The 19,850-nt window shown below is 39.3% G+C and overlaps 1 protein-coding gene across 2 annotated transcripts in view; it reads left to right on the top strand.

Annotated features, from left to right (window-relative positions):
- The window catches only part of LOC140228019 (mediator of RNA polymerase II transcription subunit 15-like), a 39,971-nt gene extending 20,411 nt beyond the window's left edge, over window positions 1-19,560 (top strand). The window contains exons 9-17 of one of the 2 annotated variants that reach the window (XM_072308413.1): window positions 3,085-3,138; window positions 8,233-8,309; window positions 9,718-9,863; window positions 10,560-10,736; window positions 12,373-12,494; window positions 12,888-13,111; window positions 14,278-14,450; window positions 15,362-15,460; window positions 16,716-19,560. In XM_072308413.1, the coding sequence (XP_072164514.1) occupies window positions 3,085-3,138; window positions 8,233-8,309; window positions 9,718-9,863; window positions 10,560-10,736; window positions 12,373-12,494; window positions 12,888-13,111; window positions 14,278-14,450; window positions 15,362-15,460; window positions 16,716-16,870 (1,227 nt within the window). In that variant the 3' untranslated portion in view covers window positions 16,871-19,560. The remainder of the gene's footprint in view (window positions 1-3,084; window positions 3,139-8,232; window positions 8,310-9,717; window positions 9,864-10,559; window positions 10,737-12,372; window positions 12,495-12,887; window positions 13,112-14,277; window positions 14,451-15,361; window positions 15,461-16,715) is intronic. The other variant, XM_072308415.1, reaches the window with a different exon arrangement.
- The last annotated feature ends 290 nt before the right edge of the window (window positions 19,561-19,850 follow it).

The raw sequence follows: 19,850 nt of genomic DNA, 5'->3' as shown, positions 1-19,850 counted from the left end.
TAACAACCTTCAATGGAATCATGCCATAGAGAATGTAGATTGGCCTATAAATGCCGTATTGTTATGGTTAGTACATGAATGCATGAAGCCTTGTGCTCTTTCCGTTTTCAACATTATTCATATGGGATCTAGTGTAGGGAGTGGATTTTGGGTAATTTCTAATGGAGGTCTAATTCAACACACACGCCACATGACAAGTCTTCCATTAGCTATACTGATTGTTACAACTCACTACATTAGTGCAGCTCTACCAAGAGTGATGTACAATAGATTCAAGTTGTTTTAATCATGCAACTTTTTCAGTGGATGCTATTCAAGAAATTATCTCCTCTCACTGTTGGCTGGTTATCTCCTGCAAACACAAGTGTCTTTCAAGGTGCTACATAAGTGCTCGCCCGATTGCCCAGGGCAAGTGAAAATCCAAGTTTGACAAGTGTTTTGGAACAATGACGCACAAAAAAAGGCTTGCCTGAATCAGACGTGCAAAAAGTTTTAAAACCACTCTTTTTTGTTACTTTTCCCCTTCAACCCAAGAAGTCAACCAAACAGAAGCCCAAGGATAATGTCTGTTTAATGGTGCAACACGCTTTAATCTCATTTCAGCAACTGTCCCACACTATTGTAAAGAAGCCCAATGCAATGAAACAAAATCACTCGATCGAACCAAGTTGATTACTCCAATGTGTTTAAGGGTGTGAATCAACGCATGCTGTTTATTTAAAATTATTGAGCTTATCAAGCCCTTGACTCGCAAGTGATTTCCTGTATAATTTTCTCATTCTTTTGGACTATCTTTTCGGGCAAATAAAATTCATGTTCTGCAACAATTTGAGAATCTGCTGCCGACCGGGCAAATGTTAAAAAAGAAGGGGAAAAAGAAGTTATGTAGGACCCTGGTTTTTGTATCAAGCTGAAGTCAAAGCAGTCCCACATACAATTTTTCTCCTTTTGGTATCCTCATAAGTGAACAAAGAGATGATTCCTTGTTTTATTCTGCCTTTCAATGTAGTGCATGGAACAATGTGTTTCTATTTGTCAAGTTTTCCTTTTTATCAGCATACATCAGCTCCCGCAGTTGGACTTGTAGTCTACATTGTGTATATTTTACTCTTTTTTTTTTTCACAGGCCTTGTCTGTATGTCATATTCATTTTTTGTAAAGCATTTTTAATTGAAATGATTCCTCAGATCTCTACTGTATTTCTTTACATTTCCCATTGGATGTCTGTTAAGTCAATTTTATTTTCTTTTACTTTTGTAAGTTTTTGTTGAGACATCCCTAATTGTAATCTTGCCTTTTGATGAAAGACAAAATCGGTGATCAATTTCAGTACACCAAACTAGTTTAATGTGGTTGCTGTATTCTACTTTTTTTTTTTTTTTTTTTTTTGGCTGCTTGATGCTTTCCGTGCTGCCATACCTCAGTTACACTATCGTACCCACTTTTATGCAAATTTTCTTTTGTTTGAGTAAACAGCATTGACTATTGCTAATTCAAATGAATTGTTGAGTAGGTCTGTGATTTTTCACATTATATTTTCTCTTTTTCTGGCAAGGCTGCTTGTGTCAATTGTCCAAAGTTTTTGCTTTTATTACATGTTTGTTTATTAATTTTATAAGTCCCATATGCTGTAAAAGGTGCAGTGCCGTGTTCTCAAATGCCCATTTTTTTGCCCACATTTTATTTATTTGACTACTCTTCTGATGCTTAGTATGTGTGTGTGTGTGTTTGTTAATTCCATTATGTTTATCCACCAAATATTATGATTTAAAGCCAATACCATGCTTGCAGATCCCTGAATGTGCTGTGTGTGTTGTTCTTTTTCAATCTAATGTTGAAAATACAGATTTTTTTTTTTTTATTAGAATGTATTTTCATGCCAACTTTCAATTTCTCATTTACTGTACATGTGTGACTTGTCACCACAAATATCCAGCCAGTCTTGATTGCAAGATGAAACTAAAGGCTTCATTTAAGGTGTCTTGATTTTATGGCAATTCTAGGGATGTTGCCCATCAATTAGACCGCAGTTCTGTAAATTGATATGGTTCAGTAGTCAAGACAGGGCTGATTTTTAAAAAAGGCTTTGCCATGAAATGGCAGCTGAGGTATCCACAATGTGCCTGAGATTTCTATTTTCATTCAGTTTGATTTTTATTTTTTAAAGAAACTAGAGACATTCAAACAGCACATTACTTCGATTAAAATATGATGATTTTGACAGAACAGGTACATGTACAATCCTGTAAAGTTGTATACACGGTATCAAAAGAATTAATTTATACTTTTGAGCATGTACATGTATAATGAAATCTTAATCATTAAAAAAAAAAACAACAACAACAACAACAAGGATTGAAATGGCTTTAAAATCAAAAGGTGTAAAGACTGTTATCTGAAATTGTATTTTTTATCATCTGGTGGCCTGTAGTAATCATCTGATATATACACCTACCTGTAAAACTCTTGTCCTGTGGGCAGGGTCTTCATAAAAGGCAATGGGATATTTTTATTATTTTTTTTTTTTTGGTGGTACTGGAAGGGTTAATGTGGAAATAGACTTGATATTCATAATGCAATTCATGCACATGTGTTCAATGCAAGGCACAATTTGTCACTTTTCCTTCGGGGGAAAAAATATATTGATGTTCTGTCTTTTTGAATGGGAGAGTGAATCTGTGTTACTTTCTAAATTTCAGTGTATTTGTAATGGAATTCCCAGTTTTGATTCAGCAAATATCTGAAGGTTGTGGTGACAGTACATGCATGAAGATCTGAAGATCGCTGTGTGACATCAATCAATGCTCATGCTGCAGTGAAGAGTGACACATGTAGTAACATCCATCAGAATATGAGATGGATAGTTTTAAACTCCTTCCAGTTGATGAGATTGACAAGCTGATTGTATTGTGAGTGAGGTACATACATGCATGGAATTCACACACGTGAAGGTGACAACTAAGGTTTAGACATCTTTGGTTGTATAAACTTTCCATTAACTAATTAATCCATACATATATACCAAGCACTACCTGAAGACCAACTAACCCCAACTATTTAATCTGCTGCTTTGCCTTCCTGCAGCCCAGGCCACCCATGTCTCCCTATGGTGGCTATTCGTACATGATGTCCCCCCAGGTGTGTATCATTAGCTGCCCCCCGCCCCCCTCAGTCCGTGCCCCAAGCATAGTCGTTCGTTGTTCCCTCTGGAGGCTGGGCTCGGCCTGACCCTCTGGCCGACAGAGGCATTTCTTTTGTGTGTTTGTATGTATTACCATAGCAAGTTTGTCCGATGGCATAAATGAGTTCGGTGTTACAGTTGTCATTCATTGGTTGTTACTGTTTGGTGACATGGTCTTGACATGCCCGGCATGTTCCTCTTGTATTGTCCATTCCCCGATTCACAGTTTTAACCGTCAACTCAAATTAACCACACTTAGTTCTTGTTTTGAGCACCTCACTTACCATTCCACCATTATAACTAATGCAACCCAATCATTCAGGTGACGCTGGTCTGGTATCTAGATTGGACATCTTCAATTTGTTTGCACCGTTGTAACTGCCATGATCACTCCGCATGTTTTTTGTCATTGAAGGTCATGTGACACCCACCATGGTTATTCAACCCTCTCCCACATCCTTCCCCCCCCCCCCCCCCAAAAAAAAAAAAAATCATTTATCATGGATTATATAATGTTACATTTGGCTTGATTCAGCATCTTGTGTGTTGGGGTTTGACTTTCTCTTGTTCTCTGTGTAACAATTCAAAGGTTACAGTTCGTTATTCTGAATGTTCTGTAATCTGAAAATGAAGTGAGGTTCGTTATTCCAAGTGTTCGATAATCAGAAAAAAAAAGTAATGGTTCATTATTCTGAAGGTTCATTAATCCAAACATGAAGTAATGAAAAATAAAAAGTATGAATAATCAATTGTAGAATGTCAGTTGTGGTGTTGAAATTACAAGTTTAAGATGATTAAAGATTTTTTTTAAAAGTGACTATACCCCATGCCAAAAAAATTCCAGTTGTATTCATTTGCTACGCCTTTCCTGCAGATATCCTGAAATATTTGCACAAATCTCCCTCTACGAATGCATTGGGCATGAGGTTTGGCAGTACAAAGAACATGATAATGATGGAAACGCATGTTTACCTGAAATCACCTCGTCTATACCTTCCCACAATGCATTGCGAGAGATACTACAATCCTTCTTGTCCCAACCATTAAACATGGCTTGCAGGCATGGTCAGTCACTATATTCTTCTTTTTTTGTATGTGATATATAAAAGTAGTAACATCAAGGAATAATGAGTGAAAATAGGCTTTTATGTTATGTCTTTAAAACCAGAATTTGTCATTTGGGTTTAATTGATAAATACTAAAGGTCAATCACCCTCTGCTGCAGACTTTCAATAGTCCAGAGCTCGAGTGAATCTACGGTGAAGCTTTATTCAATCAATATTCCTCGTAACATTGAAATTGGTCTCCATGTCACAAATGGAAAGGAAGGAATCTTTACTGTAAAGTATGCTCCAAAGTTTGAATGGATGAGCAGTACCCTAGTTGTACACAATTACTGCAGTACATTGTCATCGAGTGACAAGCACGCACTATTAAAAAAAAAATAGTAATAAATTTTTTTTAAAAGACATGTTTTCTGGAATTGATGTTAAACTTTTGATCTCAGTACACAGTATTTACCTCCTGAATTTTCAGCTGTCAATGCTACAGCGTTCATCAGCGGACTGACCTGTTTTCACGTTTACATGGATTGAGATCAAAAGTTTAACACCACTATTTCAGATGAAGTACCAATACAGAAGAGCTTCTACTCTAAACAAGAAAAGCAAAAGGTTTCTTGATAACTGTAACAATCTTTTATATAGTGGCAAGACATGGTATAATGATCATGATGATAATACTACTGCTAATTATAATGATAATAATAAACTTTGTAGTTTGATGGCCCATATCACATTCTGGAAAAAGTATCTTGGTTCTGTATGCACTTTGTGCAGTAATTGTCATATTATTGCCACAAAGAATATTGGTAATCATTAATGTGAGCAGACAGCCATTCTTGGAATAAGATTGTCAGACAATTTAAAAAAAAAGAAAAAAAAGTAGTGCTTGCTAGAAGTGATTTTTGACCACAAGATAACTTGCTCTATTGCTGCACAGCTTCAGACTGAGTGCCAGTCCTGGCCTAGGCCACGACGTTGTATAGAAATGTGAAAGAACCAAATATTTTGTTGGTTCCAAAATTACTGTCTACAAATTTTCCTTTCGGTGCAAAACAGTGCGTAACCCCTGCAATGAAAAGGAGTTATGCGAGGCTTGGTCATTGCCTGTTCAAAAGGCAAACAGACGGATTATAGCTCCTTTTCAAACTATTTTTTTCTCTTTCTATATATTATTATAATATATATTTGATATTTGCAGCCTGTACCATCACTTGTTATGCTGGCGACCTGTCACAGATTTGAAACTTTATGATCAATCTAGACATGTGCAATTTATTATACCAAAGTGCTTATTTTAGGATTATCCCCCCCCCCCATATATTTTTTTTTATTTAGCTTTTTTTATTTTTATTCTACTCAGCTGATGTACAGAAAAGGTCTCTATCTGAGATTTAAAAAAAAAAAAAAAAAATCCTGTTGAAAAGATATTTGTTCTTCCACTAATTATAAGCTGTTCACCAGTGTCAAGTATCTGTTTAAGTTATTGTTTGTTTGTTTGTCTTGTTTGATGGAAGAGTTGTGTTTATCTATACTTGATGCTATTTTTTTTTTTTTTTTTTGACAGTCGTGATCTCATTGAGATAAAGAGAAATACCATTGGATGGATGGCCATTTCATGAATCAGTATACCTGCATGAATCCAAACTTATTGCATGTTTTCCATTGCCAATCATTGTTGAAGCTAACAGCAGTGTCCTCCTTGTGTTCTAGTGACCATTGTCTTTTGTCAGCATTTGTGTGTTTGCAAATTGAATGCTATATTCTTTTCAGTATCATATTTCATATTCCATCTCTCTGTGTGCAAAATCTTTTTAATCCCTGCATGTGTCAAAAAAAGACAATTCATTTCTATTAAAGGGAACATTTGTACGTTGTTTGATAATTCTAAATTTGATCATACGAATTTCCTCACATTAGTGCTATATTCTCAATATGTGATGCCATTCTTACTGTCTTGTTAGTAGTCATTTTGAAAAAAAAAAAGTCAAATGGTAGGGTTTATATATATATTTTAGAGAATAGGCACAACCATGTGTAATATCTGGTAATCATTTTGATTTTGTAGAGGCCATCATTCTGCAGATATGTCAGTAATTCACCCAAGAACTCTCTCTTGCCTCGTGACTGAGACGACACTCTGTGAATACAAGAATAAAAGAGATGTGCATTGTGTATCAGTTTGTGAAACTTGTCTTTCACTTCAGTTCTGTGCTGCACTCAGAGTTCTTATGGCAAATTGAACAGCATGAGATGTGTTATATATATTTCTGCTTTACATCGGTAAAGAAATACTAGATATTTTAAAGGTAGGGAATCCCATTTGCATGCCTTAAATGAAGAGTTGTATAAATACAGTGGTATGTTGAAGAGAGTATCATTTTAGAAACTCCCATAAAGTATTGAAAGTGGAAGGTAACATTTAGTACATTTTATTGACCGTTAGATTTTGAATTGAATTTTTTGGGGGGCTCACCGTAAATTCCAGTACATTGCTAGGCTACCTTTGCAGACCCATGCACTGCCTGTGTGTCCATCATGTATATTTTGTGAAGAAAGTTCATCAAAACTTATAAACATTTCTATATACATTCTTGCCACACACTCTATATGTTATTACATCAGCTCTTATACTTTTAGATTTGTGTTTATAGATATAAAAAAAAATACAGAAGACTGCAACAAAAAGGCTTAAGTGTGGCTGACACACAGAACTACTGAGTAGTTGAGTTTTGTGCATTATTCAAATTGTAGATACGGTAACTGTTGACTTCCAAATTTCTCAGCAGTGGCCTAAACAAGTCCCCTGAGGTTCATATTTAATGTTTTGCTGCATTTTGGGAGGTCTGTAAAAGGTATCCCCTACCTTTAAAAGTGTGCCATGTACTCACAATTTTCTACCTGTAATAGTTGGGGAAAAAAAAAAAAGAATTCTAACAAAAAAATAAGCCAGCATATAGCTGTTGATGGTGATCTTTCTCAAATCTGCCAAGGCTATATGTAGAATGCTTATGGAAGGAAATGCTGATGCTGAAAACCCAGATTATGAGGGGTTTTAACCGTCTGGGGTTACAGAAGGAATGAATGCATGTTATTTGCATAGATGAGATTTTTTATTCCAAACATGGAGCCATGTAGCTGTATGTTCCAATATGAATTATCTTTAACTTGTGAAGAGGCAGAATTGTTTGAGGAAACTGCCATATCCACTTTCCAAAAAGTAATGCAAGGGAAATTGGTTTTATTTCACAGATACTTCAAAAGTTCAGATGTACATGTAGTTGTAACATAGATTGGATGTTTATCAGTAAGCACTGAACTGCCTTGAAGAGAAATAGTTGAGGTCACTAATAAACATTGAATTAGGTCTAATGCACAACAGTATAACACTAGGTGTGTAGAGGAGTATGTGGAGAGATTTTCCCATCTCGGTTGGATTGCCAGGGCGGGATGGTCGGGTTTATGGATGTAATAATCGTCACTCTTATTGTTACTGACTCCATTGCATGAAATGAAATACCTACCCTTTCATACACACTCCTATCAGGTTACATGGTTACTGTCCCAACTAACCTCACCAGCACAATGAATGGCAATAACTTCAACCGATGAGTTTGTTGAAGGATGGGTTTGTGGATTTAATAGTCCTCGCTCTTAGTAATAAGTCACTGACTGCATACCCACCCTTTCATACTCGCACCAGGTTACATGGTTGCTGCTCCTACTAATCTCACCAGCACAGTGAATGGCAATAACCTTAACCTATGAGTTTGTTGAAGAGATGGCATGACATTCACAAATCCATATCTCCTTGTCCTGGATAGAATGTTGCTTTGTTTCTCGTCACAATTCTGCATGTGAATATTGTCGGGACCTGACCGGCGGAAAGTGCCAGGTGCAATTTATTATCTCTCTTTTTTTCTTTTCTTTTTTTTTTTGTATTAAAAAACAAAAATGATGTTTGAATTTCTTGTTATTTTGTTGAAAAAGTCTGTTGTAGCAGACTCGCCAGTATACAGGCAGCAAGCATCCCCAGCCCAGCCCAGCCAGCAAGTCCCAACCCCAGGGTGAGTTGAAAGACCCTTTCTCATTGGCTGCAGAGAACAATAGAGGGCGGGGCATCCTGTAATAGCACACGCCTCTTGAGTACATGTACATTATTGTTCATGATGTCACACTTAAAGCTAGGAAAACTACTAACTAGCTAGAAAAAGCTAGAAAACCCTCTTTAAATCCTCAGAGCTGATTAATTCTTGTTGGGTCATTGCCATTGTGGCCTCAGTTCTTGTTGTGCAGTTGTAGCTAGTGTTTTATTAGGAGTCTCTAGTAAGATTGTGTCAGCTGTGTTAAGTCTTGTGCCAAGATGAGAAAAACCTTCACGATACATGCCCTGCACTGCATTGTTCAAGCCGGAGTTTATTTTGGAAACATGAGGGGTTGATTTTTACTGGAATTTTTTTTTTTGGGGGGGGGGGGACAAATTTTTCTGAGCCAGATGACGTAAGCTCTTTGACATAAGAGCTTGAGAATAAAACATATTCCTATTTACGATGAAATAAAGAGGTGTCCTCTGTGATTGTGCTAGAGCTGTGGTTGACTCTTCTTGCTGTTATTAATCACTCGTTACACTCAACATCATCATTTTCATTGAAGCGAAATTTGTGCAATCAAAAGTTGTACAATATCAATGCGACCATGAACTATCACATGAAATGTTCTTACTAAAAATCAAACTAACAAACTGAGATGAGAATTCTGCAATTTGAATTTCAATCAAATTGGTATGTAATATTGAGATTCCTTTTATTTTATTGTTGTGGTCCTGTAAAGTTTTAGAGCTGCCAATTTCCCTGACTGTGAAGGAGGTTCCCTAAAAACTTACATATCTTTTCAGGTTCTGACAAAAGACAACACTAAGCCATCCTGATTCCCGAATAATTTTTCACCCATTGAAATGCATGTAATGCACAGGCACATTATGTTCCCCTGATTACTTTTTATAGTACATCCCTGATTTTGGTGCGTGAATGTTGGCAGCCCTGAAAAGGCATGACATAATGCGAAGGTGGAGATTGGGATTCCATCAACCAAGTAAATCATAGGGAAATATTTCTGGTACACCAAGAATCTCTCCCTTCAATATTCTTACCACTATGCAGACCTTCAAATATCATAAGACAAAATCACATTATCATTCATATTAAGCAAGAAGTTTGGAGGGTTTCCTCGAGAATACATGTACACTTACCATTACAGGGGCGGATCCAGGAATTCTGTAAAGGGGGGGGGGGGGGGGTGCAAACAATATTTCTGGTGCTACTTCCGGGTTTCTTTTCATTTTTTTTTCTTTTAATTTCTTTTGTTTTAACAACAAATAAAGAGGGGGCGCGAGCCCGGTGCGCCCCCCTCTGGATCCGCCACTGCACTATAATGATGAAGCACTCATTGTATACTATTGTGTTCCTCCACGTACAGATCCAACCCTCTGCATTCTCCAGCGAGTTATTTCCAGCCATCACCATCCCCTCAGTCACACTCTATCCCCTCCCCAGCAAGTGGAGGATCCCAGAGAGGTGGGCCACCCAGTGTGCCATCTCCCAGCAGCACACTGAACACTCCAGGTAAGAGGGGATGTCAGCAACAGCAGAGGGGTCATAGTAGGTGTTATTAAAGTCAGCATAGTCTGTAGTTCTGTTACTGCAATGTATGCAGCCACAAATGTTCTTGCATATATTTTGGAATGAGTGAAATCATGGATTTATTTGAAGAGGAAAAAATTGCTGTCTGGCATCAGAGAGTTTCTGTTCAGTGAACATTGGGCTTTGAGGTTAAAAAGATCAAGTTAATACCATAGTAAAATTGTCCATGAAGAGAAAAGTTTGTGGTTGTTATTGTTGTGGTGGTCGTCGTCGTCATCGTCGTCGGTGGTGCATAAAATCGAATCACAAGACATGTATGTGAATTCAGTGTCATGCAGTGTGAGTATCATTGCATGGATGGTAAGACTCAAAAGTATGAATCCATTACATATCTAATCAGAATGTCCTTTCCTTTTTGTCCTCTTTTGACTTCAACTTGTTTTCTAATTTGCATCATATCTGAGTATGGTCTCTTCTATTTATCACATTTCCCCTGTCCTTTCATTTTTCTTTCTTCTCCTCTCCTGATTTCCTTTTCTTGCTCTGTCAATCACATATCCTTCTACTGCATGTTTTAAAAATTGCATTCCTTTATCCTTTCTTCCCTTACCAATGCTGCCCCCCCCCAAAAAAAAAAAAAACTATATGCATTTCTCTGTGCATCTTTCTGCCCCCAAGGCAACCCCGCCTCAGTTGGTAGCGCCACTGCCAGCCCGGGGATGGGGATGAGGGCGGGGCCGCCCTCCAACCAGAACCAGGCGGAACTCCTGGCCTGCCAGGAGAAGATGAGGCAGCTGTCCAAGTACATCGAGCCCCTCAAGAAGGCTATCCAGGCCAACACCGGCCGAGAAGACAGTGAGTTTGAGGAGATTTGGGGGGGGGGGGGGGGATGGGTACATCGAGCCCCTCAAGAAGGCTATCCAGGCCAACACAGGCCGTGAGGACGGTGAGTTTTAGGAGATGGGGGGAGGGGAGGATGGGTACATCGAGCCCCTCAAGAAGGCTATCCAGGCCAACACAGGCCGGGAGTACGGTGAGTTTTAGGAGATGGGGGGAGGGGAGGATGGGTACATCGAGCCCCTCAAGAAGGCTATCCAGGCCAACACAGGCCAGGAAGACGGTGAGTTTTAGGAGATTGGGGGGGGGGGGGGGGAGGGGGAGGGGAGGATGGGTACATCGAGCCCCTCAAGAAGGCTATCCAGGCCAACACAGGCCGTGAGGACAGTGAGTTTTAGGAGATGGGGGGAGGGGAGGATGGGTACATCGAGCCCCTCAAGAAGGCTATCCAGGCCAACACAGGCCAGGAAGACAGTGAGTTTTAGGAGATGGGGGGGGGGGAGGATGGGTACATTGAGCCCCTCAAGAAGGCTATCCAGGCCAACACAGGCCAGGAGGACGGTGAGTTTTAGGAGATGGTGGAGGGGGGGGGGGAGGGGGGGAGGGGGGAGGATGGGTACATCGAGCCCCTCAAGAAGGCTATCCAGGCCAACACAGACCGGGAGGACAGTGAGTTTTAGGAGATGGTGGGGGGGGGGGGAGGGGGAGGATGGGGGATGGGGGAGGGGAAAAGAAGGACATGATGCATAGAGGAAAATAGCAGGTTGGCACATTTCTACCAAGTGTGGATCCATGTGCATTATATGCCAATAAGCCAGTTCGGAGTGAGCCCATGCACACATGGGTACAAATTACCTTTTTTTTTTTTTTTTTTTTCTTGTTAATAGTAATTGTAAAGTTACCAGAGTTTTATGCAACAGGACCCAGGTTGAACCATGCAGACATAGATTGTTACTGTAAAAGTGGAAATTTTCGCGGTGTTAAAATTTTCGCACATTTCAATCAATCATCATGTAACGTTCCACTTCCCCACAATGCTGAACGGGAAGGGCAACTCCTGAATTGCAGTTGGTATGCTGACTTTTATCATTTCACACTTTTGAACTCAAAATACTTCAAAAACATAACTCGTTATTCCAAACAAGTTTCTTTTAATAGAGCTTTCCAGTATATTGCCAGCAAATTCAAATGAGTAAAGATGAATTTTTAATCCTCTGCGAGTACTACTGTATGTTTTAGCTTTCTAAACTTCACTTACGCAATATCCAATTTCTTAACTCAATTAAAACTAAGTTTAGGTTTCATCTTTTGTCTTTTTATGTTTATGCAACCTCCTGTTAAACAGCCTTTATGTACACACACATCCACACACTCACAAACACACATTGAGTAATCTTGTGCTGTAATTGTTTTCATGTTGTACATAGTGGGTGTATCTGCCTGTCAAGCCTCATAGGCTTTGACTAATACATCCTATTTCATTTTTCTTTATTATAATGCACTCTGTTTGTTCTGCTGTATTTGTTTGCAGAAATATTTTTATAACATTTTTATACCTGTGTATATCATGTATATATGAATGCTTAATATTGTACGATTTTTATCTTAAGAATGAAATAAAACGAATGAATGACTTCCCTCCCTCCCCGTGCAGGTGGTGTGAGCGCCAGTGACCTGGCCAAAATGAATGGCCTGCTGGACATACTGACCCACAACAAGAGACTGAATCTGGCCAGCCTCAATAGGTGTGAGGCATACCTGGAGAACATTGAACAGGTGGGGACTCCTTCTGTGGTGGTGTTTCCAGAATGCATTATGTGTTCATACTCTTATGAATTTTATTACCTCCACCAAGGAAGGAGAAGGTTAAAGGCATAATTTATCATTTGCAGATGAAACAAAAACCCAGCATTAGTACTTCAAAATAATTCTAAAATCTGAGTTGGGGATAGAAACAACCAATGTAAAAATTTGAACCAGTATAATTGATGTCACTGATGCTGCAATATAACAGTTCAGAAGAAGTGTGTCAATATCCATGTTGTAATTATTTGTATTCTAAAAACATATCTCATGAAGGTCATTTGAGAGGAGAGTCAGATACTATGCTTTGTTCTTTCAAATCCCGTTAAGATTAAATTGTCTATTAATTCCATGTGGGGCCAACAGCAACTCAAGCTGAATATGTCCAGTGCAGCATCTTCTGCCACCACCACCACTACAACCACAACCAGCAGTGCGGCGCCAACCACAGACTCTCGGATCAAGCCGGTGCACATGTTCCAACCCTTGCTTGAGGTGGTTCGGGCGCACATCAACTCTCCCACCCTCAACCACTCCCTCCAGCGTACCTTTGGTCCAGCCCTCACTACTTTGCAGGGCACCCCTCCCCAGTGAGTAAAGTATATAGATGCTACTGATGGTGGTGGTGATGATGGTGATGATGATGGTGGTGGTGGTGATGATGAGAAGAATGATGATAGTGATGACAGTAGTTGATGGTGATGCTGTTTGCGGTGGTGATGATGATGGCAATGGTGATGGTGCTGATGATGATGGTTATGGTGATGGTGATGATGGTAATGGTGGTGGTGGTAATGGTGATGGTGGTGGTGATGATAGCAATGGTGATGGTGCTGGTGGTGATGATGGTGGTGATGGTGGTAATTGTGGTGATGATGATGATAGTGATGGTTATGCTGGTTATGGTGATGGTGATGATGATAGTGGTGGTGATAGTGGTGATGAGGAGAAGGATAAAGATGATGATGATGGTGATGGTGATGGTGGTGATCATTTCACCTCTGTGCACCATAGTGTAATACTGAGGAAGCATAATGGAATGTAATCATCATAGACACTGGAAACAAAGTGGGAGGGGGTACACAGGTCACTGTTGGTATGACTTTTCTGCACTCTGAGAGGTCATGTCAAAAGCACTGAACTCTATCCTCTATTGTCATGAACAGTATATCCTGGGAAGTATGTCCCTTTATTCAAATACAATTGCATTACAGATGAAAGCTGCCACATGCAAATCATTGATGGAGTGACATAAAACAACATTGATATTCAGTCAGGCATATACAGATGGCTTCTTAACAAAGCTTTGTTTTTCATGTACCGTTATATATTCAAAGGATGAATTAGACTTCATTGTATACTTTCCTTGGGGTAAGCAGTGAAACACTTAGTGTGCTTGAATTTCCTCACTATGAATTTCACTTTATTTTATTTTGTGTCTGTCTGAAGTTTCCAAAGTCTTTGGCAGCATTCAGCAGCTGGATGGCACTTTTAAGGACTTCTCCTGATGTTATGGAATGATGTTATAGGCTTACCTTTTGAATCACCAATTCAAGCCATGACTATTGGATTTTGATTTAAGACTGCCCCTACCCTACCGGTTGTTATCTAAATGTGAGTTGCTGCAGTAAAACTCCTATTATGTTATTCCCACAATTGACGATGCAGCCATAGTGCTTTGCAAAAGAGATATTTGACTATATATAAATCATTATACCACGTCACATTGTCATCCCTTTCCTCCCTGTGCTACCAGCTTCCCAACCCCTCCCGCCAAGAAGCTGAAGACTGAGCCCAGCCCCACCACCCAGCCGGCCGTGCCAAACATCGTCCAGGGGGAGGTGGCACGCCTTTCTCCAAAGTTCCGCATCAACCTTGACCCCATGTTCCACACCGGGGGCAAAGATGTGCACCTCATCTGTAGAATCGGTAAGGGCCGGTAGACCACGCCTCACATCCCTGCTTCATAGTATTTATTGATTACTGGAAGGCTAATTTTAACCATTGCCCAGTACGTCTTTGTATGTGGTCATTCATAAACATCTGTATCATTCTGTATCTGAGTTAAGGGCTGTTCACAATTATCAACATTTTCACAAGCGTACAAACCGTACGCTGGGGGGGGGGGGGAGGGGGTCAACACCTGGCGTACGCTTTCGAAATATTTTCAAAAAGTGTCGACACAAACTGAAAAAAAGGCAGACCAACGCGAGCAAGAACTGAACACAGTGGAAAAAGAAAAATGCGAAAAAAAATCAACATTTTTCTTCATACACTTTAATGGGAAGGGGGGGGGGGTCTTGAAAAGTGTATAGTTTGTACTCTTGTAAAAATGTTGATAATTGTGAACGACCCCTTAGTATCACTTTAATGTCATAATATGTCTGCTGCTAGTGTACGAATGATACATGGGTCTGACCGCATCAGTAGGGATTGTGTGCATGGGTAATTGTTTAGCCCACGAGGTGCAGCTGAGTGGGTTTTGACTGGATTCCATAGTTACCACATGCACTCTGTTTTTATGGATTCACAAAAAGCCAAGTGCATCATCTATATTACAGAACAGTGGACAAATTTTTGCCAGAAATCCACTGTTTAAATTGTATTTCCCATAATTATGAATGCTTGGCACATTTACTGGATATGTTTCTCTTTTTCACTTGCCATAGATGCAGACTGTGTGTGGATGCATGAATAATTTACTGGATGCATTATACACAGTCTGGCTTCCCACTGTAGTAACTAGCAGTACTGCATCTTGCAAATGTGTTAGGTTTCAAGGAAATATTAAAAAACCATATGTAATTTTGTCCTCTGCACTGCTCTGTCACCATTTTCAGATGACAAGTACCTGCCCAGTGTCCCACCAATCGGCATCGCCATCCCTGAGCAGTACCCAGAGATGAACCCCATTTGTGACATCTCAATACAAGAATACAGTGAGCCAGCCCAAACATTTTTATTCAGTGATCAATAGTTGATGATCAGTATCAACACATACATATGTGTGTGTGTGTGTGTGTGTGTGTGTGTGTGTGTGTGTGTGTGTGTGTGTGTGTGTGTGTGTGTGTGTGTGTGTGTGTGTGTGTGTGTGTGTGTGTGTGTGTGTGTGTGTGTGTGTGTGTGTGTGTTTGTATGTGATGTGGCGGGAGATAGTTGTACTGCCTAGTTATTGAAAGATCATGGAAAATCGTCATGGCCTCATATTTACCCAAAAATATTTTGATGCAATTTTAGTGTTTTTGCTCTTTCATCTCATAGTTCTGCTACTTAAAAAATTGCAGTACTTACCAGTATTGGGAAAGTTTGCGGGGTAAATCATCATTGTAAATGGTATCTAGAACCCCTTGAATTCTAGGAATATGTTCTTAATGTGATAATGATAGTCGATGGTGTGTACTATTTTCTCAGCGTAGTAGCATGCACCATGTTATAGTTTTGTGGAAACCCAAGTTGAGCATTTGTTCTGCCATTATCATCTTTAAACATTTGACCATTCTCAAAAGACAGCAAAAGAATCCTTTAAATTGATCTTTATTCGTGCTAGGAATGCTATTCTCTCTAGTCATCTAGACCTCACTATGACCTCACTTCACAGATTAAAAAAAAGCTACGACTATACTGTGCGTGAGTCTATAATGTTGTTAAATATGTTGGCAAACTTGTATTGATCTGATTGGTCAAAATCAAGTCAAAATGAATTGATAACAGTAAGTTTGATGCATTAAAGGGACTGTACAGTACTGGTTGAGGTGAGGATTTAGGTTCATAACGTTTTTTTTGGTGAGATAAAGAGAAACCTCGAAAAATGAGAGAGCATGTAATTTCAAGAATGATTGAATGTTTATTTGATGAAAATTGGCTTTGAAATGGTTGAGATATCCAAAAAAGCGATCATGATAAAATTGACATGCTAGGACTTTTATTAGGATCTCTTTATTTTACCTTGTTTTTAGATATCTCAGCCATTTCAAAACCGATTTTCATCAAATAAACTTTTGATTCCCCTTAGAATTGTAAGCTCTTTAACATTTCATAGAGTGGTTTCCAAATATCTGGCAAAACGTTACAAGTTGAATTCTCACCTCAACCAGTACTGTACAGTCTGCGAGTATGTCTTTACACAAACTTTTTTAGTTGCTTCTCACGTCTCTTCCGACTGACATTTCTCCCTCCTCCTCCTTCCCGTACCAGGTCAAACGCCCTTCCTGAAGCTCGTCCAGATAGCGCTGCAGAACCAGCTGATGCACATGTCCACCCACTTCACCCTTACGCAGGTGCTGGACGCGTGGGAGATGAGTATCCGCAAGTCCTGCCTGACCATGATCGCGACCAGGGATGCCACATGAGCCGCAGAAGCGATACGTCCATGGGGATTGGTTTGCAGGATGCTGTCGAGTCGTAGCATTAATACGTTTTGAGGCAGGGGTTTGTGACAGCGATTTATTTGAGCACAGCATTTTAGACTGTGAGCAAGATGCCGGTAAGTTCATAGAGAGTGAGAATGGAGTGCCTCGTAAGGTCATACTTACTGGATGACTGCATGAGAGTCATTCTTGGAGTGTGTAAAACCAAACTTTGATTATGCATGGGGTTTGGGGATAGCATTTGCATGTGACTGATGGCACAGTGTTTAGGCTATGGCAGAGAGACTGTGATGTTCTAAAGAAAGTATTTGAGTGCCGCAGAAGGTCTTATGTAAAGGCTGACTTCATAAAGCGGACTATTAATTATCTTTTTTTTTCTTTTTTTTTCTTTTTTACACTGAGAAGGCATTGTCATCCCATTTATGAAAGAGTCTGTTATTCATTTCCCCGTTTTTCTGTCCGAGTAACCATAAAATTCAGTGATGACCAAAGAGATTTAAGAGAAATCATGGCATGGATAGTCTTGATAATTGGCCCACATGTGCTACATAAAGTGTAGATTTTTGGGGCAAAAGTCCTGTGAGGTCAAAGGTCACAGGAGTAGGGCCTATGGCTAGAATTATGTTTTCCAACCATAACTGCAGCTAGAAATGGTTGAAAGATTTTACAGGGAGGATAGAAATAAAAAGATAATTATTTGCATGAATAGATGCGGCTGAAATGGTCACTCGGATCATCTTCAGCCAAGAATGTCCAGTGTTCACACAGGGGAACCCTGTTTTAAATTAACTGCTTCAGACTACTGAAATTTCCTTTTTGTATAGGGCATCCTGTTATATCATGGATAAACACATTAAACGATAATGCACAGAAAATGTTTTAGAAAAGAGTTAGAGGACAGTACTCAGTGTAATGTTCAATGCCAGTGAACTTTGCCTGAATAAAGCTGAAGGGATTTATTTGTGCTGAAATACATTGATCGCACAAGCGAGCAGAGACATCTCAATCAACTGCATGTTTCATTGGATGTGCTCTGAGGTTTTTGCTCCTATTTGTTGATTTTTTTCTCTCCTTTTTTTTTTTCTTTTTTTTTTGTTGAAAGATTTTTTTAAAGCTGTGATGATTTTGAGCACATTTTTTTTGATCATGTCTTGCAATGGTAAGAAAATCAAGCCAGCTTATACATGTAGCTACCAAGTAGCCTGCTTCAGTGCACTTCAGACAATCATGTTTGGCCTTGCTTTGTAACAGATGCTGGCAAGCTGTTCACCTGCTTTCACCAGCCAGCCAGGTTCATGCGGTTGTAGAACGTTTTGCAAGAGAGAGAGAGAAAAAAAAAATGTCATGGTTTTGCTGCAGAATTGGTCAGATTTGCACAGAGATACACTCGTAGTATTGGCCACTTTTTCATTGCTTGCATGCACAAAATTACCCCTGTTAGCATCAATATATGAATAGCCCCCTTCACTGCGCAAATTAGAACTGTTGACATGGTATATTCGGTCAAGAGTCAGAAGTGAAGGCAGAGGCATGGAATACAGAAACGTGGCGTAGGAATTCAATGCCTTTTTTTTATGGGATGTAGAATGCACATTGTTTATTGTAACATTGCAGCTTTCTCGACATCCTTTCTCTGCACTGGATCTTGATGACCCAAGTCTCGCTTCCCCCTTTACCACACTGTTACCTACACATGTATCAGTTTGTTAGAGAGTTCAGTGTGCTGCCGTTATAATGAACACAGGTGTAACAACATTTTGGGCTACAACAGAATCAAAATGCATGTTTCAAAATTATCGTCTATATATCTCCATATACTTCATTTCTTCGGCTGTAATAATAGAAAATAGACGGTCCAAAGGTCTTTGTTATGTTGGGAGTCCCAAGGCTGCTTGTGGATTGACATCTGCAGTACGCCAATGCCTAGATGTGTTGTAATTTAGTGACAAAAACAATTTCACAGCAAGCTGGTTGGTTTCAGTCCAAATACATGTAGTTCATTTGGCAAATTCTGTCAAATTCTTGATTTATATAGACAATGGAAATGCAGCAGTTTTCCAAAACACACACAGAAATTGTCTATGTGCTGAAAAGAACACCAGTGTAGATGTGTCAGTGAGGGAACTGGAGGAGAAAAATGCCAGATCAGCAATTTGATTTTACAATTTTTGGTCTGCAAAAGCCATCTTTTCTTTTTCCCCTCGCGCACAAAGTGCACACATGATGACATATTGTTACAAGAATTATATTTTGTAAAGTATATGAAAGTTTTGCAATTATTTTTTTTTTTCTTATTCTGGCAATTTCCCAGAATAATAGATGGGCCTGGGCAGTATGATAAGACAAAAGTCGTTGATGGCTATACATATATTGGATCTATGGCAGACTTAGTCTGTGAGTATCAGTGCTGGTGTGGAATTCTCTTGAGGAATGTCACAAAGGAACAGACATGGAGATTGTTGGACACACATGTACATGGTATGTACCGATCTTATTCTCGCTCAATCTAGTGATTTTAATTCCCCCTTTTCCAAATGAAGTGTACTTTTATAATGAGTACAAGCAAACCATGATTGAGTCTGGAAAATTCATGCATGTTTTTTTTTAAATGTTTGTTGTCATTGTTCACTTCAAACAAATAAAATACTGACTGTTGAGTCACATCAATCTGATATATGCAGTCCCAGTATGTTATTGTGTTACAGAGATACGTGTACAGAACTGTGTATGCTGTAATACCTGGGCCCCATTTCATAAAAAGTTGATATGATGGCAACTTTTGCTGGAATGGCAATTGTCATAGCAACGACAAGAATCCAGCTTCCTGATTGGCTGTTGCCATTGGAAGTTGCCATTCCAGCAAGAGTTGCCATCCTAACATCTTTTATGAAATGGGACCCAGGAATGTTGGTGTGCATTTCAATTTCGAGAATTTCGGGAGAACCAAGATTCGCAAAATTAA

This window comes from Diadema setosum, chromosome 4 (assembly GCF_964275005.1).
Source record: "Diadema setosum chromosome 4, eeDiaSeto1, whole genome shotgun sequence".
NCBI lineage: Eukaryota > Metazoa > Echinodermata > Echinoidea > Diadematoida > Diadematidae > Diadema > Diadema setosum.
This window is presented reverse-complemented; position numbering and strand designations above follow the sequence as displayed.